Below are 24,336 nucleotides of genomic sequence, written 5' to 3' on the forward strand. Positions count from 1 at the left end.
AGAATCCACTGAGTGTTAGTTTCCTGGGTAATTGTACCAATGGAAGGCACTCAAATGCAAATAGGAGACGGAAGGGAGGTGATTCTGTCCTTGTTCCTGTCTCAGCAGTGGCAGGGGTAGGTAGGTAAGTCCTGGTGGTGATGAGTTCCTGGATCCCTGCAGCCTCGGTGAGCTTATGAGCTCCTGGCTTGCTATTGTAGCACTTCAGACAGACATGCCCCAGCAGCCTTGGGGAACATGTGAGTAGGTCTTGGGAACACCAGGAAGCCCTTTACTCCTTCGACCTTAGGAGAGCTAGCAACTTTCTAGTTACTGATTTCATCGTATCCTTATCTTCCTTCTTTCGCTCCTCCAGTTTTCTAAAACTTGCAACCAATTCACTGCATTATGTTCCCTTCCTTTGAAATATGTAATGTGGTTTCTATTTTACAAACAAGACCCTGACTGATATAGTGCTATGAAAAATATTTCAAGGTTCTAGGTTATAATTTTATTAAACTGATAATTGATATAATTCCATAAACAAACAAAATCCCAAATATGCATGATTATAAAACCATTTAACATTGATTTCCTAAACCCTAGCCATTCTGAGGAAAATATGATATTGCAAAATATATTTGCTGCCTATATGACTATAAACTATTTCCTCTTATATAATAGGGCATATTGTTTAAGTTTCAGTTTTATTAAAATAATCATCTAGCTTTAAAATAATAAGTTATTCTGTCAAAAAATAAGAGCACTTATTCTTATTTTTTAATACTATCTTCAATGAGTGGTCATGTCATCCAATGAAACAAGCATGGACTTTGGAGATAATAGCTAATATTGTCAATATAAGACATCTAAAAATGAATACATACATCATGTGTACATACAACCAGAGTTAGGAAAGCCATGCCTCACTTTACAATCAAACTGTAAAATTGTGACTCAATGGCTATTTTGTGTTGTGTTATTTCCCAGGAATACAGTTGTCATAATTCAGTTGTAACTTCTGGGGCTGCAGGAGGAACACGGAGAACTAGTCAAAGAGCAAGCACTGATTATCACATTAGGTAAAAGAAAAACACAAGTAAAACTGTCTACTATACTATTACTTACAAAGGAATTTCTACTGGGAGAGTATATATTATTTGATTACTGTAAGTAGGAACAACATCAAATGGTAGGACAGAGACCAAGCTATGTATCAGCTCTTGGAGCAAAATCTCCAATTGAGATGGAAAAGTTTGTGTTCCAAAAATTCCCATTGGCTTTATTTGTATTCATCTGCTAGCTATAATGCTGCGTTTCTGAATCTGGTTTGTCCTGTTTCCAGACATATGAAAGTTGCGTCCACAGATGATTGCTGGCATGTAGGAAGAAATCTAGCTTAGAGCGGGGACATGAAATTGCCCGAGACCAGTGTTCTCAAACTTTTTGGTCTTAGGATCCTTTTATACTCTTAAAAATTATAGAAGACTCAAAATTAGCTGTTGTTTATATGTGTTCCTTAGAAACTAAAGCTGACAACTGTTTAAAATATTTATTGATTCATTTAAAAATAATAACCCTCTTAAGTATAAACATAGCACATAAATATTTTCTGAAAAAACAAAAAAAAAAACCAAAAACCCTCTATTTTCCCAGAAAAGGCTTAGGGCATTATCTTATGTTTTGCAAATCTCTTTTAGCCTGGCTTAATTGTTACAGTCAAATTCTAATATTTCTTTCTACATTTAATCTGTTGCTACATCACATATTATGTAACCTCTGGAAAACTCCACTGTACAAGGGGCCAGGGGTATGGGTTGGGGGGCGACTGAGTGAACCAGGCAGCTAGAGTCTTAGTATTATTATCAAAATAATTTTCACCTCTGGAACCCTCTGAGATCTCAAGGGGCCCCAGGGAATACTAGAAAACACCTTGAAAACCACTACCTTAGACTAGTTACATCAATGGTTTTCAACAAATTTTTCATTGTAACACATAATTTTCCCATGTGTGTTTTCATGGATGTCTTTAGATATTAACTAAACAAAATGAGTATTTTTATTATTAAACAAAGCAAATAACATAAAACAACTTTGAGTGTTGGGGCAATACTATGGAAAGTAGGGGTGCCTGGTATTCATAAAAGTATTTTCTGCGCTCGTGGGAAACAGATAATGCATTAGGAATAATGAGCACTTCCTAACAGTCTGTTGCAACTCCTTTATCTCTGATTCAATGAAGCAAAATAGAATGCTAGTGACAGTAACATTATTACAGAGATACCTGGTATCTGTTAGGCTCTGATTTATTTCTTTAAATCACTTGAAAGTTTGGGTATTTTAACAAATACTGGAAACCAGTCACTTTCAAAACATTTCTGACCACGGTAAGAGGTGCTGTACTGTATTATTCATAGATAGAAACCCACCACTATCTTTCAGGTGGCTGGTGGAAACTGGGTGAATAGTATTGTACACATCCAATTCTCTTTATATGCAATTGCTGACAAATAACAAGTTTGTATTCATTTACATATTATTTGAGATATAAATGTGTATGCACATATTCATTCCTTCAACATATATTTAGAGAGAGTTTCTCTAATGTGTCAGGCTCTATTTTTGGCAGTTAGGATACAAAAGAAAACACAAATTCCTGCCCTGGAGAAATTTATGTTCTAGTGTGCAGAGACACACAATAAAGATGAGTAAGCCAACTAAATCATACTTTAAGTATTAGAAGGAAAAAAAGTAAAGGAGAATAAGAAATACTGGGAATAGGGGGTGCCATGATTTAAAATAGGGCAAATAAGAGAGAGGCAAACCATAAGAGACTCTTAAATATAGAGAACAAACTAAGGGTTGAGGGGAGTAGAGGCTGGGTTAAATGGGTGATGGGCATTAAGGAGGGCACTTGTTGGGATGAGTACTGGGTGTTATACGTAAGTGACGAATCACTGGGTTCTACTCCTGAAGCCAAGACTACAATGTATGTTAACTGTTTTGAGAATAAAAAAAATAAAATATGGTGGCAAGTAGAGGAGTGACTGAAAGGATGGCTTTGGGGAACAGAGAGAGGAAGGAGCACAAACGGGGGAGGGCTAGAGAGAGAGGGAGACACAGAATCCGAAGCAGGCTATAGGCTCTGAGCTGTCAGCACAGAGCCCGACGCGGGGATCGAACTCACGGACTGCGAGATCATGACCGAAGTCGGCCGCTTAACCGACTGAGCCACCCAGCCGCCCCTAGTTTTAGATTCTTATGCTGCTTAATCTCTCCCTCCAGCTCCCCTATGCTCTAGTCTAAGAAAAATGGGTCCAAAAGGAAATTAAGATCTATTTTTTTCTGATTAAATTGCTCAACCCTTCAGACGGTGAATAAAATAGAACATCTTAGAAGGCCCTTTTTGTTGTTGTTATTGTTAAGAGAACAAGTAGTACTTTGCCAAATACTCTGTACCCCCAAATCCAGCTAGGCGCTCAACCGCTTCTGCTGCATCTCGCAGCGGGGTTTCAGAAAAGCACCACCTGCTGGTCCTACATGCGTCTTACTTCCTCGGCGCCAAACTCTCTTGTGGGCCTGCATTCTTTCATCTTCAGCACCTAATTACAAGTAAAGTACAATACAAAGCAGTTAGAACGGCCAGGGCAGTGAAACTACGGTCTCCAAAGGCAAGAAAAAGCAGGTATCTAACAGCTCGCTCCACGGTTGGGTCGTGGGGAACAGGACGCAGAGGGGGTTGGCACAGGCTCCCCGGTGCAAGGCGCTACTTCCGCCCCGCGCGGCCCCGCCCCCGCGACGCGACGGGAGGTCACGTGACAGCCGCGCGCGTTCCCGGCCGCTGCGGGCTCCGAGGCCGAAGAGAAAAGACTGCGAGACGGCCGCGGTTGTGGCTAGAGAGGTGGGAGTCGGGGTGAAGTCCTGGCGGGGAAGGGTGAAAGTCAGCCATTCCGGGATCCTAACCCGAGGAAAGTCATAAAGGCTTGCGGCGTCACGTCCAGCCGCGACGCTGTCCGGGTCGGCCCTTCGCTCCGGGCCTGAGAGGGGCGGCGGCGGCGGGGTCAGGGGCCGGTACGTAGGTGGACGCCCTTGGGCCAGCGCGGCCGCGGGTCTCTGCACCCAGGCGGGATGGAGCAGTTCAGCCTTTCCCGCCGCCCCCACCTTGGCTGCTGTCACAGGCAAGAAGACTGTGACGGGCGCTGCGTAGTCCGCGGCCGTCGCAGCGCCTGCCCAGGGCGACGGCCCAGAGCTGGTCACGGTCCGGGTGCGAGAGGCGGAGCAGCGGCCATTACTGCGCAGCCTCTTCCGCCGGGGTCCTCTTCTCCGCCTTTGGTGGCAGCCAGGTTTCTCTTCTCTCCCCTTGGCGGTGGTGTCAGGCCTCTACGGGGGGACTTTTTGGCCTCAAGATTTAGGGGCGGCGATGGTTTGAAGGGTTTCCTGCTCCCTGTTTCCCGTGTGGAGGCCTCTACCCTGGCCCTGGGTCAGATCGCAGCCAGGGCGTAGAGTCCCTGCATTTTGTCTTTTTCCGGAGTGTGTTTTGCGGCTTCCTTCTCTTCCCTCTCTCCTCCTCCTGCTCAGTGTCTGGGTCTTGCCTAATAGGAAGAGCATTCCCTCCACCTTGCCTTGGTTAAACCCAGCGCTGCATAGTTTTCGTTGTTTTGATGGTTATTAAAGCATCAGAACAATGAAGAGATCTCTTGATACCCGTGAAGCCAAAACAACAACAACAACAACAGAAAACCTCAGAGCATCTTAAAAGCGGAGGCTGTTGGCTTTGTTCTGGTTGGTGGGTGCGAGTTCTCTATCCCCCAACCCGTCTAAGAGTAGGGGTCTTCCATTGTTGTCGCTATTTTATTTGCCGTAGGCGTCTAGAGAAGGTTGCAAAATTGTTTTCAGTTTACACATACATTTTGGCAACTAGCGCTTTCTCTTGTTAACCATTTCGTATATGTTTTTTTTCCCTTCCCTGCGTGCCATTTTAGTGACACTCTTCAAGTTTCGAAAGTACTTACATGTTTAAATAATATTTTTGTAATATTGGAACAGGGTGGAATTGACGGAAGAAGAAAGCCAAGAAATGATAGAAAAAGCGTTGTCTTTGTAGCTTGACATTTCAGGTGCATCGCCACACTCCTCCCCCTCCAGTGTGTGTACTTTTTAAATAGGATGTGAAAGTATAACATTGGCATTGAAAGCAGTGTATAATTACAGAAATTGGAGGAGTTAGGATTTTTTGTCTTTTGAGCAAATGAATCTATATTTAGACTCTTAAAAAGACGTGGAATATAGGACACCTGAAGAAAATGACTCGCAGAAATAACAGGACTTGTAATGTTGGCTTTGCTGTTTTCATGACCAGCAAATATTTTCTTGAGTGTCCGAGTTTCTAAAAACACATGAAAACAGGTCAAGTAATTCTCTTTTTAAAGAGAAAACCAGGAAAGTGAAAGCCATACTAGAAATAGATTTTGGATGTGTTTGTTTTTGCCTTGTGTATCTTAAACTGGAGCATTTTGTTAAGCCTGCTCTTTGATTTAGAATTTATGTTTCAAATGGGCCAATATTAGTTGTGGGCAAAATGAAAATAATAGTAAACATTTGAAGGTTTTTGTTATTTACTGGTTGTTAAAAACTTGGTAGATTATAATAACCAAGGAAACTATCTTTCCAAATAGCTGGTCATTATTAGAAGGAAGAAAAAGGAAATGGCGTTTTTTTCTTTTAGGAGACAAGTATTAACTGGTAAGGTATTTTGTTTCAGTTTCCACCAATTTGAGTGGTCAGAAGAATAGGAAAGATTTTTTTTAAAGGATCCAGAAATTATTTTTTGACTGAGTATAAAAGAAAAAGGTTGTATTCCATGTTTGTTTGTTTGTTTGTTTGTTTGCAAATACTAATGTATTTAGAGAATAATATTTTATGTATTAGCACTTGACTAGCATGAAATGCCTTGACACACTGTCAGGTGGATATTTGAATTTTTTTTTTCCAGTGTCAGTAACAGAGGGTGCTGACCCTTCTTTCCATTCCCCCTGCTTGGTACCTGGTTGTGTCTAAGGAACCTGCATGTGTGAAACAACAGGCTGGATTAGGAATAATCTTTGTGGGTATGAAAACCATTATATTAACATTCTACTGCAGCCACCTGTGCTTATTTATGGACTATTGAGTGTGGCTTATTACCTTTTGGATTAATTAAAATAAAACCCGTTAAATGCCTGTTAATTATTTAGAATTACAAAAAAAAAAAAAGATTAGGGAGAAATAACTAAAACAATGGAGTTATGACTTGACCAAGGTCACACGTATAATTAGCAACAGTGCTTCTCATTTACAAAATGGCTGCAGGCTATGAAGCTTCTGTTTGATAAGATTAAACGAACATATTTGTTCACATTCATATTTCATGTTTTGTTTAAATTAAAATGCAAAGCTCACATTTGATTGGGGAGGAATATAAAAATTGAATGCTTGACTGTGAAGATTGTGAAGGTCATAGGTTGCCATACAGAGATGTTTTAAGGGAAGTGCTTAACAATAAGGGAAATGATTCTTTAAAATAGTGTAGAGTCAAGTATTAGCCCCCATTTGGTTGAAATGAGTTTTGACTGAAGACTTTTGTTTCCCAGTATGACCTGTGCTTTCTGTAAGCTCAGTTTTAGCAGGCCGATGAGAGGGAAAGCTAAAAATGGAAACATTAGGGCATTTAGTTAGCTCTCTCAATTTGAGACTCTTAAATATGAAGATGTAGCTGCTAAATTTCCACACTATTCCTTCTTTACTGGTTTTTGCTTTTCCTTGCTTTTTTTAAATTTGTATACCAAAAGTTGGGAGGTTTGAAGTATTTTTTTCTGTCACTGTTAGTTTTTATATAGAACATTTCCTGTCTTGTGTATTTTGCATAAAAAGGAGTAAAAATATTTTATTAAACATTAGCTCTTAGTAATTGGAAAAATACAGGAAGTCTTCAAATCTTTGGTTAAAATACCAAATACAGTTAATGTGCTTATCTTTTTCTTTGATTAGTTATTTAAAAAGACAGTCATTTATTTGAATCTATTATGTGGGGGAAAAAATGTGTTCTTTTGACTTTGTGACTGACTTGAGAAAATGGAATTGTAATCCTAAAATATTTTCAGAGAAGATAACCGCATATGCAAATAAGGAGTGTGAATTTGTTGAGTGGTCACAAATTATAAATAGTATGGTATTACTTCATTTTCAGTTATACTTATTTACTAGCTGGTTGAGTGGGTAAATAATTTAAATTCACTGACAATCCTAAATTCTTACATATTTTTAAATTTAGTGTGTCACCTTTTTTTTCCAGAATTGTTAAGAGATGGGAATATGTAACATAGTTTCAAATCTTTTCTTTCTTTATGTTTCCTTCCTAATAATTCTTTTCTGTATAAATTTTCACCTAGAGAAAGAACCTTAACCCATTAACTAATTGGTATTTGCATATTAGAATACTGTGGTAAATTTTACTGTAGTAATTCATAAATTATATTGAGTTTGGCATATAATTTACAAATCATTCATTGCAGTGAGATTTATGTATGTTTGAATTATTTATGTTTGCCAAATTAATTCTGGCGTATAGTTAGAATTACACTATTCAATCTTACATGTTTAACTGAAAGTAAAATCCTCCCCCGCCCCTCATTTAAAAAAAGTCTTTGGTTTCAAATGTAGAAGTTTTCTGAGGACTACTACACATGACTATTCTGAATATTACATGCTATGCCCTATGTTGTGCCCATTTGGCATTATAATTCTGAGGTTATAGTGGATGGATCAGTTTGGCAGAATTATTGTCACTGAAACAGTAAATTTTGATTACAACAAACTATGCAATTTTCTTTTTTATCTGTACCAGCAGAGGTGTGGGTAAACTAATAATGGAGTTATTTTCTTTATTCAACGATTCTGATAGTAAATTGCCAGTTTTGTATTTTTAAAAATTGTTAATATGCAAAACATTCTAAATCGGCATTGCCTAGTTATGGTACCCACTAGCCCCATGGAGCTGTTGAGCACTAGATACATGGTTAGTTTGAGTTGTGCTAGAATTTTAAAATATGCACCAAATTACAAAGAATATACACACACATAACAATGTAAAAAACATGGATAACTTCTTTATATTGAATACATGTGGAAATGGTAATGTCTTAAATATATTGAGTTAAATAAAAGATATTATTTAAATGAATTTTATCTGTTTCCTTTTTCTGTCCTTAATGTAGCTAATAGAAAATTTGTAATCACACAAATGTGGCTTGCATCATATTGTTATCTAACAGCATTATCTAATGCTATTCTAGACCTTTTCTCTGAGATATAGTACACTGAAGAAAAGATTTTTTTAAAGGTACCCTTGGGAATGAATTGCAGCTCCCCAGTATTGATAGCTTTGTGGTTTGGGATTAATCCTTATGGGCTTGGGTTTCCTCATGTATAAAATGTGTATAGTCCTGTCTCACAGTTGTTTTGAAGATATCTAGAGCTTCATGAACTTTAGTATGCATATGAGCCACCTGGAGATCTGATTCTGTAGGTATGGAATGGGGCTCCAGATTTTTCATTTTAAGGGACTCCCAGGTAAATGCTAGTATAGTTGGTTGGGAACACAGTTTGCATAACTAGGATCTAGAATACTACATAGATTTTAGTTTATTTTCCTTCTCCCAAGCATTATTATCCATTTAGAGTCCACCTGGAAAATTATCCATGGGATATAGGAATTGGAAAAGTCACTGTAGCTTGCAAGATTTACTTAAACCGGTTTTATTCTTGGGTTTTTATCTGCATTCTGGAGATTCATTGACAGTGAACAAAGCCTAGGTAAACGGTGTGCTTGGCAAAAGATATAAAGATGATTCTAATCTTAAATTTGTAAATGTAACTTCCCTGTGTTATGTTTTAAGTTCTTGAAAGAAATGATTAGAACTTGGGTATCTTTATATTTTTTGTGGCTGGATGCCTTGTTCACAGAATTGAAATGTTGTGTTACGTGAATTAATTTAGTTTTTCAATATTTTATTTCTCTCAGTGGTTATTTTAGGAAGTTTTTCCTTCATCCAAGAAATAATCACTTCAAGTCAACAAAAACTGATTGGCAGATTACTAGCCATTCAGAGATAGAAAACAGTCTTTATCATTAGGGGGCTCATGGTTTAATAGAACAGTCGAAAGCAAACAAATAATTTCAGTGTATATATGATAAGTTTGGTAATAGAAGAATGTACAAAATATCGTGGAGGGAACCATTTTGGGGACGTAGTCAGAAAAAATGGTAGTAGCATTCATAAGCTATAAAAGAGATAGATTATAGCAGAGGAGGAAGTACACAACTACAAAGGGAGGTTTAGAGAAGTGCGAATAATTTGGTGTAACTATATTATTAATCTGTGAGAGTGGTGGTGAGAGAGAAGACTAGAGAGAGATTGAGGTTTCAGGTCATTAAAGCCTTTGAATGCTGTTCTTAGGAGCTTTGCCTTTATGGTATAGGCTGGAGAGCTAGTATAGGGTTTTGTGTATGGGAGGCCCATTTTGCCTTTTTAGTATATCATTCAGAGGCTTAGTGAATACATTTGAGGGGTTTTACTGAAGCAAAATAATCAGGCTGAACAGTCGTTCAAGTAAGAGATGATATATGTCTAAACCAGGGCATTAGCAATGGCAAGAGAGTAGAGGATTCCAAAGGTGTTTGGGATAGAAGTTGACAGAATTTGGTGCAGTTAGTTGGATAGAGGATGAGGAAAAGAATTTTCTGGGTTTTTTTCCTCCCATCAGCATTTGTTGGTTAAAGCATGGAAGCTGAGATGTCACTTTAAGATTCATTCAGAAAAGGGGTTTGTAGAGAATGTGCAGATGAGAGATGTGAGAGAGCCAAGGATTCTGTTAATAAGTTAAAACGGTGGAGCTCCAGAATGGGCAGGAAAGGAATTGAGACTGGCAGCTGGATAAAGAAAAAGAGGCTGGCAAGAAACTGGAGGTCCTTGTGAAATTAAAGAACAGGTGTGGGAATGAGAGCATAAGTTAGCTGGGAACACGTGAGTTTGTGATCCAAGAGTGAGATTAAGATTTTAGAGAGGCAGCAGTTTAGGTGGCATCCAGTTCCAAATGTTACACATCATACTTCGTTGCTGGAGGGACAAGGAGGTGAAGTTCATTGAATGTAAGATTTTAGGATTTGAAAACAGAACAGTGTTTCTCACTGTTCTACCTGTATTCGAGGCACTACCTGCATCACTGTCACTTGACATGGGATTCTTGGGCTTAAACCCTTCCATGTCTACTGGCAAAGAGGATGATGAACGGTGAAAATTAAGTCAGTGCCTTAAAGGTTAAGGAGAACTGCTGTTAGGGGATTGTATAGTCAGTGGTAGAGACTTCAAAGAGATAATGTTTTCATTAAGAGTGATGATGTTAGAATGTTAGAATGTTTCTTCCTGTCCTGTGTGGGCAAATGGGCAGTTTCTGTTTTTAGTAGCCTGCAAGAGAGACACGGAGTCTCCTGTGGTACCATGAAAGTTGTAGGCACCTAGAAAGTAAAGTGAAAGGGTTGGGGGGTAGGAGTGGTGATCAGGACAATGGAGTCCATTTAATGTAAAGACTCAGTTTCCAAAGTCTGTAAAACAAAAAGTCAGGTAATTTAGGAACTCTTTTTTAACAGTTGAAAATCCTCTGGTTCTGAAAAGATTATTGTTTGTTCTGTTAAACATTTGGTGGGACAAGCTGGCTTGTATTTAAAGGCTATGTATTAAAAATATTTGTCTTCAAATACTTAAACTCCTCTGTACTATGAAAGGCACATGGAACTGAAAGAATTCAATTCTTTATTGTGAGGTTTGGCCTAACTCTTTCGTCATCATGTATACTTGATTCTGAGTTCTGTGTAGTATGATGTGCCTCCTGCACTGGGTATTGTGAAGTGGAATGAGCACTTACTAAATGAGAAGAAAGAGGATTAATAGCTGAGATGATGTTTTGTTTGTTTCTTCTGGATTCCCTGCATAAGTTTGGCTTAATGTTTGTAAAGTTGGATATACGTAGAAGCAGCAGGAGGTCCTGGTTAATGTGATGGCCTAGTCTTTTCACACATGACTTCCTTGGAAAAAGGCATTGGCTATGGAATAAATTCCATATGGACTTTTTTGTCCATATAGAACTTGTCTCCCTTTAAAAATTTTTTTATTGTGGTAAAATATAAATAACGTATACAAGTCAGTACACTTTTAAGTGTACAAGTCAGTGCCATTAATTACATTTACAGTTGTACAACATGACCACTGTATATTTCCACAACTTTGTCATCATTTCAAACAAATTCTGTATCTATTAAGCAATAACTCTCCCATTTGTAGCCCCTGGTAACTTCTCTACTTTCTGTGTCTAATTTCAATATTTCATGTTAGTGGAATCACAGCATTTGTCCTTTTGTGTCTGGCTTATTTCACTTAACATAATATTTTCAAGGCTTATCCATATTATAGTATGTATGAGAACTTCATTTCTTTCTGTAGTTGAATAATATTCCATTGTATTTGTACCACATTTTGTTTATCCATTCTTCTGTTGTTGGGCACTTGGGTTGTGTCCAGCTTTTGACTTTTGTGAATAATTCTGCAGTGAACGTTGGTGTACAAGTATGTGTTTCAGTCCCTGTTTTCAATTATTTGGGGTATATACCTGGGAGTGGAATTGCTGAATTATATGGTAATTCTGTTATATGGCAAAACTTTTTTGAGGAACCAGCAAACTTCACAGTGGCTCCACTATTTCCCATTCCCATCAACAGTGTACAAGGGTTCCAGTTTCTTCATATTCTCACCAATGTTTATTATTTCCTTTTTTTTAAATTTGTAGCCATCCTAATGCATGTGAAGTGGCAATACTTGTGGTTTTGATTTACATTTCCCTAATAACTAATAATGCTGAGCATCTTTTCACGTATTTATTGGCCATTTCGATATCTTCTTTGATGAAATGTCTGTTCAAGTCTTTTGTCCATTAAAAATATTTTTTTCTTTGTTGAGTTGTAGGCATTTTTTTTATATATTGTGGATATTAAACCCTTATCAGTATATGATTTGTAAAGATTCTCTCCCATTCTGTAGGTTGAATTTTAACTTGCTTGACAATGTCCTTGTATGCCCCAAAGTTTTAATTTTGATGAAGTCCACAATTTATCTTTCATTTATGTATCTGTCTTTTTTATTGCTCATGCTTTTGGTGTCATTCATATCTAGGAATCCATTATCAAACCCCAGGTCATAGATATATATCACTCTATTTTCTTCTAAGGGTTGTATGGTTTCACCTCGTATATTTAGATTGTTGGTCCATTTTGAGTCAGTTTGTGTATATGGTGTGAAGTAGGGGTCCAACTTCCTTCTTTTGCATGTGGTAAATCACTTGTCCTAGTATTTGTTAAAGAGACCGTTCTTTCCCCCTTGAATGGACTTGGCACCTCTTTAAAAATCAGTTAGGCATAGGTGTGCCTGGGTGGTTCAGTCAGTTAAGGGTCTGACTTCAGCTCAGGTCATGATCTCACAGTCTGAGTTTGAGCCCCACATCAGGCTCTGTGCTGACAGCTCAGAGCCTGGAGCCTGCTTCAGATTCTGTGTCTCCCTCTCTCTGCACCTCCCCTGTTCACATTCTTATCTCTCTGTCTCCGTCTCTCTCAAAAATAAACATTAAAAAAAATTTTTTTTTAAAAATCAATTAGCCATAGAAGTATGAGTTTGTTCTGGACTGTCTCTTCTATTGGCATATTTGCCTTGTTCTTATGCCAATACCACATGGACTTTGTTACTGTTAGCTTTGTAATAAGTTTGAAATTGGCATGTGTGAGTTCTCCAACTTTGTTCTTTTTTAAGATTGTTTTGGGTTATTTTAGGCCTCTCACAATTTCATATAAATTTGAGGATTGGCTTTTCCATTTCTGCAAAAAAGGCTGTTCGAATTGCCATAAGAATTATGTTGAATCTCTGGGCACCTGGGTGGCTCAGTCAGTTAAGTGTCCAACTTTGGCTCAGGTCATGATCTCACAGTCTGTGAGTTCAAGCCCCACGTCGGGCTCTGTGCTAACAGCTCAGAAGAGCCTGGAGCTTGCTTTCGATTCTGTGTCTCCCTCTCTGCACCTCCCCTGCTTGCTTGCACACACGTTCCCCACCCCCCAAAACTAAATATTTTTTAAAAATTTAAAAAAAAAAGAACTATGTTGAATCTATAGATCAGTTTGGGCAGTATTGTCATCTTCAATCTTCCAATCTGTTATAGTTGTCTTTCCATTTATTTAGCTCTCCTTTAATTTCTTTCTGCAGTTTTGTAGTTTTCAGTGTACAAATCTTTCCCCTCCTTGGTTAAGTTGATGCCTAGGCATTTTATTCTTTTAGATGCTTATAAATGGAAGTCTTGAGCATTCTGTAAAATGCTTTTTTGATTTCCTTTTTGGATTGTTGACTGCTAGATACAGAAACACAGCTGACTTGTATATTGAAGTTGTAACCTGCAGCTTTGCTAAATTTTTTATTAACTCTAGTAGTTTTCTTGAGGATTCTTTGGAATTTTCTATATAGGAAATAGAAATAGTTTTACTATCTCTGCAAATAGAAATAATTTTACTTCTTCCTTACCAATTTGTTTGCCTTGCATATCTTTTTCTGGTCTTAATTGCTCTGTCTAGCACTTCCAATGCTGTGTTGAATAGCAGTGGTAAAAGCAGGCATCCTTGTCTTGAAATTTTTTCATTTTTAAGATAAGATTTGCCACTGAATTCTGTTAAATGAAAGGATCATATGTAAGTGACTAATTTTATTGATCTTAATCTTTATAGAAGTTGATGAAATAATTTCTTTTGCAGCACAGAATGAACCCACAGTGGAAGAGAAAATACTGCAAACTGTTTGACTGCTGGTGAAGATGGTCTTTTATTTTTGTGACAGACAGCTGTGGGATCTGTAGTAGAAATGTAAGTGTGGCATCGTGGTTTTTCCCAAGGATGCAGTAAATTAAATGGACTAATAAAATGCACTAAGCCAAGTATATGTCATATTTAGTTCTAATTATAAAAAAAAAGAGCATTTTGTATTGACTTTTAGATATTTTATTGAGGTAACAATTTTTTTCTCATTAAATTATTGCTAATGTAGATATCCAGAAATCTCATCAGGAAAAATTTCTGTAAAAGTGAATGAAACTGAAGACAAAAGAATTTGCTTATAGCATGCTAAAAAATTTGGAAAGATCTCCAGGTCTTTTAGGTTCTACTTCTTCTTTACATAGTACAGTATAAAACCTTGGTTTGCGAGCATAATTTGTTCTGGAAACGTGTTTGTAATCCAAAGGACTTGTATATCAAAGCGACTTTCCCCATAAGAAATAATGGAAACTCAAGATGATTGGTTCCACAAGCCAAAAATATTCATATAAAAATGATCACAATACCGTAATATAATACAAAATAATAAAATACAAAATATAAAGAAAAATAACCTACACTTACCTTTGAAAACTCCCATGTCTGGTGTGAGAGAGACAAGAGAGAGGAGGGTTATTGTGTAGGATGACTTTGACTGTCACTGATGGAAGGAATCACTGCTATCTATTGGCTCAGTGGAATCTTTTTTACAGTACAGTATTAATACACTCTTGTCATATACTGTGTTTAATGTAACTGGCAATAAGGCAACAGAGGAAAGGGTCTATATCTGCAGGCAGCCTGACCTAGAATGAGGCAAAGCATTCCTAAGCTTACTCTTATATGGAAAAGCAAAAGGACTGTCCATAGATGCTTTGAAGTGACAAAAAATACACTAGTGCTAGTTGTGGGCACCTTCTAATGTTCTGAAAAATCACTTACTTCTGCCAAACACCACAGCCTGGGACCAAGCATGGGAGATGATCACCCACAATCCTGCAGTGAGAGAGAACTATTGGCTCAGTTGCGATCGTGTGACATTAGGCATCACGTACTAATATTGCAAGACATTGTTCATTTATAAAGATTTATTAGAAATGTTTGCTTGTCTTTTATATCTTTTTATATTTTTTATTTAATCCTGTTTATATGTTATCTGTCTATATACATATAATATTTTTTAATCTTGTAGGTCAAATATTGTAGGTGCTGGCCATCAAGGAACTAGACTATGGTCTAATAAGTGAGACATAATTTTATAATTATTAATTATAATTTATAATTATTAATTAAACAGTGAGAAAAATGCCATATTGAGGTAACAACAAAATGCTTTTGGAACTTAGAGGATTTAGTCCACCTGAAGGGCTCAGGGTAAGCAAAAGAACTTTTGGCTTGGTCTTAAAGAATAAATAGAATTTTAACAAGCTGAGAAAATTAGGAAGTATTTTTCAAGCCAAGGGAATGAGGGAGGGGCACAGTTGCCCAAATATCAGGGCATCTTAGGAGAGTCAGGAAGCAATCCTGTGTGGCAAAGTGGGGTAGGGTGGGGAGAAAGAGACTTCAAAGTTAGTAAAGGGAGTGAATGTTTATTTAGTCCCTACTATTTTGCTAGGCGCTTATTGGGTATTTTACTTGGATTATTAGATTTAATCATTATGAAAAATGGTAGTAGCTCATTTACTGGTGAAGACGTAGAATTAGAGAGATGAAGTCATTTGCCATGGCTTGGCATTTTCCAAATTTCTCTGAGAATTATCTCCTGGAGCACTTGTTAAACACACAGATTTTTAGGCTTTAACTCAAATCTGTACAAACTCACCAGCTAATTCTTACTTTCACGGAAGAGTTTGAGATATGCTCTTCTAGGTTAGTGTAGTGAGAAGAAATGATGGAGCCAGGATTTTAACTAAGTCTGTTTTACTCTAAAGATTGTGTCAATGTATTTGAAAGCCAGTGCTTAGGAATTTGGATTCGATTATGTAGGCAGTAGAAAACTATTGAAGATTGGAAAGAAGACTAATTTGACATGGTTGAACTGAGAAAAGATAAGGAGAAAGGATTGAAGTCTGAGAGACCTCTTGAAAGGTTAATATTTTGTACAAGCGTGTGTCCAAGAGGCCAGAATTAGGGTTATAGGCTTTGGGAATGAAGGGGACACTTTTTTTTTTTTTTTTAATATACAGTGCAATGCTGTTTTCAGGAATAGATGCATCCCTTACATACAGCGCCCAGTGCTCATCACCACAAGGGCCCTCCTTAATACCCATCACCCATCTAGTCCATCTCCACCTGCCTCCCTCAGTTTGTTCTCTATCATTGAGTCTCTTGTGGTTTGTATCCGTCTCTTCTCTTCCCCCACTTTTCCATATGTTCATCTGTTTTGTTTACTTAAATTCCACACAGGAGTGAAATCATATGGTACGTCTTTCTCCGATTGACTTACGTCACTTAGCATAATACATTCTAGCTCCAACCATGTCATTGCAAATGGCAAGATGTCATTCTTTTTGATGGCTGGGTAATACTCCATTGTATGTATATGTACACCACATCTTTATCTTTTCATCAGTTGATGGACATTTGGGCTTTCAGTGGTTTGGCTATGGTTGATAATGCTGCTGTAAGCACTGTGGTGCATGTATTCCTTCAAATCTGTATTTTTGTATACTTTGTGTAAACACCTAGTACAATTGCTGGATTGTAGGGCAGTTCTATTTTTAGTTTTTTGAGAAACCTCCATACTGTTCCCCAGAGTAGGTGCACCAGTTTGCATTTGAAGGGGACACATTCTAAATAAGTTTCTGTCATGGAGAAGTGAAGTGGCCAAGGAATAAGGGAGCATTGAGGATGGATCTAAGTTTTGTCCAAGATCGAAAACAAAGGACAAGGACGCAGGTTTAGGTGAACAGATAACTTTGGTTTTAGTCATGTTTGATATCAGGTCCTTGGAGAATATTGAGGTAGATTTTTTGAATACAGATTGGAAATATAGTTGGAATGGTTCTGGGTATTAGATTTTGAGAATCATGGTGGTATATCTATAATTTTGAAATCTTAAGTAGATTGTCTAGACATAGAATGCAATGGGGAAATGGGGCCACCCATAGAACCTTTGTGAAGAATACTGGTGCTTAAGGGCAGCTGGAGAAGATAGAAAACAATGAAACAGAAAGGAGAATTGGGAGAGAGTACCATCAAGGAAATGAATAGTATAAAGTTTTAGAAAAATAGTTGCTGGTCATTATCGTTCAGTGCAATGGAATCAAATACATTGAGACCAAAAGAGACCATTAGACTAAAAGCATGGTAGTTGATTTTGAAATTTAAGGATAGAGAATATTAACCAAAATCTTGAGGGAATTGGGATGGTATTAACAGAAGTTGAGGAGTCAACTTTGAAAACAACTAACTATACCCCAACCTGAGCCAAGAGGAATGATGACAAGGTAGAGTGAAGATAAAGATAAACTGTAAGGATTCACTCTTACCTAATTTCTTAATGATAAAGGAATCTGGGACATTTCTTAAGAGATTGGAGAAAGTTGTCTACAGTCTTTGGGAATAGGGGAAATAAAGTTGTTTTGACTGAGTAAAAAATTATTGATAGGAGGCTTGATAGTCTCTGGGAAATCAAAATAGCTAATTGTGTATGGTGCTCACAACTTTTGCACCATACATTTCACTATAAAAGTAGAAATATGCCATGAGTTTAATAGTAAACTTTTTTTAAGTCCTCTCCTTGGTTGACCCTTGTTTTAGGCAAATGTCTTCCTTGTGGCTTTTGTGGTGGTGGTGGTCTCTTTATTCTCCATCTCTCTCTGACATTTCTTAACATCTTTTGCAGGCTCTTTTGCCTCACTTGTAAATACTGAAATACTCCAAGGTTCTGTGGTTGGCCTTTCTGTCTGCTCTCCCTACAAGTTTAATTTGGGTGTTCATTCATTTTCATGTCTTCAAGAATATATACTTTTTTTTTTTCCTAAGTAGTGATGAGTATTAGCCCATTTCTCCATTTTGTCTTATGAATAGAATCAAAATGGATGGATGACTTTCTTTTTTGTTGGTTTTGGGGGTTTTTTTGTTTTGTTTTTGCTTTTGTTTGTTTTGAGAGAAAGCCTGTGTGTGCATGAGCAGGAGATGAGCAGAAGGAGAGAGAATCTTACAGAACCCAAGCCTGACACTGGACTTGCTCCCATGAACCATGAGTTCATAACCTGAGCCAAAATCAAGAGTCAGACGCTCAACTGACTGAGCCACCCAGACACCCCTGTTTTCTTTTTCTTAATGAGGCTTTAAATAAATATGGAAATATAAAAAAAAAAAAAATCAAGAATTTCATTGACAACTAGGGCGCCTGGGTGGCTCAGTCAGTTAAGTGTCTGACTTTGGCTCAGTTCACGATCTCACGGTTCCTGAGTTCGAGCCCCATATCGGGCTCTGTGCTGACAGCTGAGAGCCTGGATCCTGCTTTGGATTCTGTGTCTCCCTCTCTCTCCGCCCCTCCATCACTCATACACTCTCTCTCTCTCCCTCTCTCCCCCTCCCCCCTCCCTCCCCCCTCTCTCTGTCTCAAATAAACATTTAAAAATTTAAAAAAAGAATTTCACTGACAACTAATTTTTTTAACCTAAATTGAAAGGGATGTAAGAAGATACATATTATTTGTCCTTCCATTCTGTAGCTAATTTTAATTCTTTTTGTTACCAAAAAGTTAAGTGTAGCAATAGGACCTGATGAATTAAAAGACGTTTTCAAATACAGTTTTATGCTTTCATTTAATGTATTCACTTTACAATAATTTTGAATTGAACATGAATTATCCCCGTTTTACTAAGGAGAAAGCTGAAGATTCAGAAGCATAGCGTGAGTATGATTTTTTAAAAACCTCTTATAGGTACATTAGGTGCAGGTTATATTTGGCAGAATTGAAAGTAATGTACACAGACTCTTACCAAAGTGTAAGGTTGCCTGGAGCAGATAAAAGTATTCTCATTCTTTTGCCAAATGTAATTGAAATATGTGGTACTCTGTGTCTCACTACTTTGGGAAGTACTAAGATATTTTGTATTTAAGAAACACATATGGGTTGTGGAGAGCCTAACAAGATGTGGTATGCACAGTCAGTTCTTTTTAGGGGAAATAGGTAAGGAGCATTAACTGACCAGTTGAGAAGCAGGAGCTTTCACTTACAGTTTAGATTGTTAAGTTACAAGGTCTTTGAAGGTGAGAGTTTATCTCAAAATACTTTGAAGCTTCTATAAGTGCCTAACACATATGAAGAGTTCATATTTGGTAGAACTTACCATAGGTTGGGAAAAAGTTGCACTTTATGTAACTAGAGTTTCTGGTAAAGGAGTTGATGGGAAATGTAATTAAAAGTTGAAACAAAGTTTGGAAATCAGATATTTCATAGTGATCATTTCTTTCTATTGAGCTTATGTGTTGCTTCCTTTTCTATTTAAGTAAGGTCTTTTCAACAACTTGCTGTCATTTTGAACCTTGCCTATTGAGGAACCAAGGACACAGAAAAGCAATAAGAGAATGGATTGTTGGACAGATAGGATGTGATGAAAGTCTAGGAGCATTGTTTTTGAAGTTTTGATGAGCATAAACATTTTTACTGACTACTCTCGTAACCACTGTGCCCTTTTTTGAATGCTTGATTTTGGAAAAAAGCATAGATCCATATGGTGATAAAATTTGAAATATTCCTTGTTTAAAACACAGAATCAAATGGTAGAGATTGTCACTCATTTTAAGCAGCAGTTAATTAATGGTTGCCAATCACTGTGAGATCTTTTACCTCTATTTCTGTTTACTAACTACTGGTCTACTCCATCATTTTCTCTCCTCTTTGAAATGTCTATGGTTTCCTAGTACCATGGGATAAAATAAAATCAGATGTTTCCTTAGCAGGGCACAAAAAGATTTTCATGTTTGGCTTCTGATTACTTTTACAGCTTCATTTTACTCTTCAGTTGCTTATTTGACTCAGTGTTGTGCACATGTCTCTGCCTTTAATCTTTTCCACTGCTCTGCACTCCAAACTTTCTGGCCTATGTCCATCTTCTCATCTGCCTCTCATTATTACTTTTAATAAGTATCTAACACTTTACTGCAAGAATTAGACCATATTGTGATTATTGCTTGCTTGCATTAATGTTTTTTATTTAACAAAGTAGGTGTGTTTCTTTAGATCCATCAAATACTCAGCATTATAAATGGACTATAATAGTTTTTAAATAAATGCTCATCTGAATAAGGCAGAAATTAACAAATTTTATGTCAGTATTTAAGCCCTATACATCCAGTTTGAAAAATGTTGTCCCTTTTTCCCCCCTCTCCTGCTTTAGGACAACAATATTCAAGTCGTTTTCTCTTGGCTTTAACATTTGTGGAGCTTTAGTGAATGAAGCTTTAGTGAACACTTAGTGAAAGTGTTTTGTGGGGTCTTTTTGGAGTTTTTTTTAGCTATTCTCACCTAATTTTTATAAACTGATTTGTAGGTAAGGAAATGTAGACTGTGGGTTTAACTGAGTGCTGAAGAGTACAAAATAAGGGAGAGGGAGACTCAGGTTTTTAGAGTTCTTATCTAGGTTGGTTTCATTGTATAACAGTTGCCTTAATTCAAGTTATCCTTTCTCCCTTGGCCATCTGCAATTTTTCATTATAGTTTTCAGTATGCTGCTTCAGGGCTGATCTTTAAGTGTACTAACAATTTTTATACATTCCCAAGGTATACACAAGTAAATGCTTTAAAAAAAAGTTTATCAATCAGATGGTTTAACTTAATGTTATTTAAAGTAAAATAAAACCCAAAAACATGTTTTATAATATGGTGTATTATATTCTTCTTTGAAAAACCTATTCATTTCCTTAGCTAATATTTGAGTGTTCTCTATCTGCCTGGTCTTGTATGAGAATACAGAGACGAGCCAACAGTGACCTGTTTCCTACCCTTAAAAAGCCCACCTGCTTATGGAGAAGACTGACATTAACAAAATAGTCACACACATAAACGTAACATTGCAATTCTGATAAGCGCTAGGAATGAGAAATACATGCTAGTAAGCAGTTAAAAAGAAATAGGGTGATTTGACCTAGTCATGGAGGGTTTCTCAAGAGGGCTATAAGATGAGTAGTAGTTGGTCCATGGGGGATATGGGAGGCAGGAAGTGAAGAAATGTTCATACAGAGAAAAAAACCTTTTATTGGAGGGAGTAGCCATTGTGGCTAGAAGCTTGATCAAGGAGAAGTTTAATATATGAGGCTGGTGGTGGGGTGGGGACCATTGCACATAGATCCTGGTCTTTATCCTAAAATCAGCTTTTTAAGCAAAAGAGGTAAGGCTGGACCAATTACAAGGCATATTCAGTAATTTCATAAACAGTGTTTACTGGGTGGTGAGGGAAGGGTAGAAATGTATAGTAGATGGATTCAGGAGATGCTTAGGATAAAATTGATAAGACCTGCTGATGTTTTGGATGAGAAGACCTGGCGAAGGGCAGTTTGAATGATGAATTTCTGGCTTAAAAAAGCAGATGAATAATGGTGTCATCAGGAGTGGGGAGCTTTTAGGGAGTAAATAAGCAAGGAACAGATCATGTGTTCAGGGGTTTTTTGCCCTCAAAACATCCAGGAAGAATTCTAAAATAGACAATTAGAAATCTAGATCTAGGGCTGAAAGGAGACCTGGGCTGGTGATACCAATTACTGAGTCATTTGTTTATAAGTAACTGTTGAAGCCATGGGTGTAGATGAGATCATCTTGAACAAGTAAGCAAGAGCATATGGTTTAGAAAAAGGCAACAAGGAAAGGCCATCACAAGAAGAGTGCTTCATGGAGGGGAAATGAAATGACTGGTTTACCAGTGTTTTTAAATATACAGCAGGAGTAGAGAAGTTCTAGGATTTCAGTTTTAATCTTAATTTCATATGGTCTACTTGTCAGGTACCAAAGTATGTTAATATATGGCAGCATTTGCAAAGCTACCACTTAGTAATATTGTAAAGGGCTACAAAATTGTCACCATCTGTAATTGTAATCTAAATTACTTTTAGCCACTTTCTCTGTGCTTTCTACACTGATTGGAAAAGTCAGTCTAGAATGGAATTTACATTTTTAAATCTTTGCATTTACTTATGTCTATAAGTTCTGTGACTGAATAGAAATGGTATATTTATTTAAAATCTATACTTTGGTTGTATTTATTTTTGGCTTAACATTTACTTGTGTGCCTCTTTGTCCCCCCCCCCCCCCCCGCGCCAGTGTAAAAATTAATGACCTAACAAAATCAAAAAGTTTTTTTCTACACAAGTTAGATTTTTTTCTCTTTTATTTTGTTCCTCATTGTCTGGTATGTAGTACACATATACAGTAGGTGTTTAATAAGTGTTTTTCTGAATTGTTGAATTACAGTATTAGTTGAAACAGTTTTAATATCACATGTATTTTCTTTCATTTTCTTAGGATGGCTGGCTGTGGTGAAATTGATCACTCAATAAACATGCTTCCTACGAACAGGAAAGCGAATGAGTCCTGTTCTAATACTGCACCTTCTCTAACTGTCCCTGAATGTGCCATTTGTCTGCAAACATGTGTTCACCCAGTCAGTCTCCCTTGTAAGCATGTTTTCTGCTATCTGTGCGTAAAGGGAGCTTCATGGCTTGGAAAGCGATGTGCCCTCTGTCGACAAGAAATTCCCGAAGATTTCCTTGACAAGCCAACCTTATTGTCACCAGAAGAACTCAAGGCAGCGAGTAGAGGAAATGGTGAATATGCATGGTATTATGAAGGAAGAAATGGGTGGTGGCAGTATGATGAGCGCACTAGTAGAGAGTTGGAAGATGCTTTTTCCAAAGGTAAAAAGAGCACTGAAATGTTAATTGCCGGGTTTCTGTATGTTGCTGATCTTGAAAATATGGTTCAATACAGGAGAAATGAACATGGACGTCGCAGGAAGATTAAGCGGGATATAATAGATATACCAAAGAAGGGAGTAGCCGGACTTAGGCTGGACTGTGACGCTAATACTGTAAACCTAGCGAGAGAGAGCTCTGCAGATGGAGCGGACAGTCTATCAGCACAGAGTGGAGCTTCTGTTCAGCCTCTAGTGTCTTCTGTAAGGCCCCTAACATCAGTAGATGGTCAGTTAACAAGCCCTGCAACACCATCCCCTGATGCAAGCACTTCTCTGGAAGACTCTTTTGCTCATTTACAACTCAGTGGAGACAGCATAGCTGAAAGGAGTCATAGGGGGGAAGGAGAAGAAGATCATGAATCACCATCTTCAGGCAGGGTACCAGCACCAGATACCTCCATTGAAGAAACTGAATCAGATGCCAGTAGTGATAGTGAGGATGTATCTGCGCTTGTTGCACAACACTCCTTGACCCAACAGAGACTTTTGGTTCCTAATGCAAACCACACAGTATCTGATCGATCAGGAACTGATCTGTCAGTAGCAGGGGGTGGAACAGTGAGTGCTGGTGTCAGATCTAGAAGGCCTGATGGACAGTGCACAGTAACTGAAGTTTAAAAAACTCTTCAAGGTTAAAATGGTTATCTGTAAATTTATGCCCACATAACATTATACTCATCCCTAGTAGTGCATTTTGGGAGTTGGGGTGGGAAGGGGTATGGGGAGGACAGACCTGTAATAAAAATGTTTAACATGTCTCTGTTGAGGAATTTATTTAATATAAGGAACTCGGGCGTTAATAGTTGAGAGTTGTTTAGTAATAACCCAGTTTTTTTGAGGTCTGTTTTATAGGTTTTTAAAATTTCTTCAGTTCTTTTGGCCAGTGTGTGTGTATTATCTGTGCATTAACAGTCCTCATCTTATTCTTGCATTGTGTCTTATTTTCCTGCATGGATTGACGTAAAACCATGACTAAAATTTGGCACCTATGAGATGTCTGGTATCAGTATGAACAGGAAGCTTAATTAATATGAAAATAGATGTGAATTTGGAATTTTAAAATAGATGAATAACAACTATTAAATAGTAAAGTTACTGAAATGGAAATGTAAAGAAAACAGTTAATAACTTATGTTTCAGAATCTTGTAACATACTTCATGGCGTTTCCCATAGGCTTTGCTGTCTAGTCCTTGTAGTTTGAGGTTCCTCTTGATCTGCATTTTTCTTTTTGATTACAGAATTTATAATTTAATAAATACTAGAGTTTATCAAAAATAATTTGTCTGTTGTTTGAGTCTGGAAAGAGGATGGAAACATTTTGACATTAGTGGCCAAAGGTTAATAAACAGGTGATGGTTTGGAGTGGTGGTATTCAGCTTAGTCACCTGCTTGAAGTTTGATTTATTCTATTCATAAAGAATAATTAAACAGAATCTACAAGCAATTGCACGGTATAAGTGTGTATGGAATTAAATCTACAGCCCGTGAGACTTAAATTT

General features: G+C 37.4%; 1 protein-coding gene and 1 long non-coding RNA gene across 5 annotated transcripts; one reads left to right on the plus strand and one right to left on the minus strand.

The window, feature by feature from the left end:
* Nucleotides 1–786: 786 nt before the first annotated feature.
* On the minus strand, nt 787–4,157 carry LOC122238737. The gene is made up of 3 exons (XR_006217865.1): nt 3,943–4,157; nt 3,420–3,581; nt 787–1,006 (listed from the first exon to the last, which is right to left on the minus strand). It is a non-coding gene; the product is annotated as an uncharacterized LOC122238737 (long non-coding RNA).
* On the plus strand, nt 3,790–24,115 carry RNF146 (ring finger protein 146). 4 transcript variants are annotated; one of them, XM_007078650.3, is made up of 3 exons: nt 3,790–3,880; nt 13,856–13,963; nt 22,386–24,115. In XM_007078650.3, coding segments are annotated over exons 2-3 (1,071 nt in total). In that variant the 5' UTR covers nt 3,790–3,880; nt 13,856–13,961; the 3' UTR covers nt 23,455–24,115. The 4 variants fall into 4 exon arrangements, with proteins under 4 accessions (XP_007078712.1, XP_007078713.1, XP_015391482.1 ...); XM_007078651.3 differs by having other exon boundaries at nt 13,861–13,963; XM_015535996.2 differs by lacking the exon at nt 3,790–3,880 and adding an exon at nt 4,199–4,322.
* Nucleotides 24,116–24,336: the final 221 nt, after the last annotated feature.

Source organism: Panthera tigris, chromosome B2, assembly GCF_018350195.1.
Source record: "Panthera tigris isolate Pti1 chromosome B2, P.tigris_Pti1_mat1.1, whole genome shotgun sequence".
In the NCBI taxonomy this organism is placed as follows: domain Eukaryota; kingdom Metazoa; phylum Chordata; class Mammalia; order Carnivora; family Felidae; genus Panthera; species Panthera tigris.